Here is a 1347-nt window from a genome sequence, read left to right as displayed (position 1 = left end):
TAGCCTTGCCCTTGGCCTTGACAATTCCACCATTAGTACCAACCTTTTTGGGGACAGTGAAACTTTGCTTCTTATTATGGTTCTTGCCTTTCGGCTTTCCATGAGAAGAAGAACCCTTTTCCACTGTATGAACACTCCCTTGACCCTTAAAAATTCCTTCTACAGCTTGCAGAGAATTCATCAGTTCTGATAAACAATAAGCCATACTATTCATAGAATAATTTAGTTTGAACTGATTGAATGACTCTGGCAATGATTGGAGAATTATATCAACCTGGGTCTCACCATCTATGTCTGCCCCAAGAACCTCCAGTTCATTGAAATAAGAAATCATTTTTAAAAGGTGTTCACCAACTGGAGTTCCTTCAAGCATACGAGCGTTCATAATCTGTTTCATTACGACTTGTCATACCGCTCTACTTTGTTCCCCAAACATTTCCTTAAGGTTCAGCAAAATGTCATGAGCAGTGACAAAAGACTGATGCTGATGTTGTAAAACGTTTGACATCGAAGCTAAAATATAGCACTTAGCTATTTCATCAGCTTTTTGCCACTTCTCATACATTTCTTTTAACTCCTGGCTGTCATCAGGGCCAGGCATAGGAGGGCACTCTTGAGTGAGCACAAATTTGTACTCTTGTGCAGTAAGTACAATGTGAAGATTTTTTTTCCAGTCAACATAGTTTGACCTGGTTAATTTGTTGTCCCTAAGTTTAGCAGCAAGTGGACTAAAGACATTCGACATCTGAAATATATATAAACATTCACGCATAAATAAAATGGCATACATACAGAAATAAAAATGAACTTTAGTTTTCATATAGCCATTCCATGGGTCTCTCTAAACCACTGATATAATAAAAACAACGGTAATTATAATCCCTGTAGGTATTCACTTATTTCTCTCAGGGGGCAATAAGAAAATGCCACTACCAAGAGATCATGTCACTACCTTAATTAGACGAAAACAATTTCCACCATATCCCACTAACTAGGCATCTCATGCCAAATGAAATATGGCAACCGATTCCCCTGACGTGGAGCGTACTCCCACTTAGTCAAGTGTATACCATTGTTTAGAAGTAGTGCAATTGAATGCGGTCTGTTTCCTAATGGTGATCGTCCCCATCCGCCTGTCGCTAGTTCTATCATTGCGAGATCTATATCTAGTAACCAGTAAAACAAATACCCTCCGGAGGAGCACCCAAAATTGGTGGCGAGGTACTTGTTACACTTTACAATAGATCGACAATGGAAGGCTGTGCAATTTAAAATTAAATCCCACTCCCACTTGATTTTTAAAATTAGAGAGTTTTAAATTCCATACATCCTATATGGATAATATCA

At 38.5% G+C, this 1347-nt stretch overlaps 1 protein-coding gene across 1 annotated transcript; it reads right to left on the bottom strand.

Moving 5' to 3' along the window:
* Positions 1-406: 406 nt before the first annotated feature.
* On the bottom strand, positions 407-745 carry LOC132309512 (uncharacterized). Its single transcript, XM_059807815.1, has one exon. It carries the CDS (start codon positions 743-745, stop codon positions 407-409), a length of 339 nt encoding a protein of 112 aa, XP_059663798.1.
* Positions 746-1347: the final 602 nt, after the last annotated feature.

Source organism: Cornus florida, unplaced genomic scaffold (genome assembly GCF_030987335.1).
Source record: "Cornus florida cultivar Cherokee Brave unplaced genomic scaffold, ASM3098733v1 CherokeeBrave_3.0.0_Hap2_Chr05, whole genome shotgun sequence".
NCBI classification, from domain to species: domain Eukaryota; kingdom Viridiplantae; phylum Streptophyta; class Magnoliopsida; order Cornales; family Cornaceae; genus Cornus; species Cornus florida.
The sequence above is the reverse complement of the archived record's forward strand: the minus strand, read 5'-3'. Positions and strand labels throughout refer to the sequence as shown.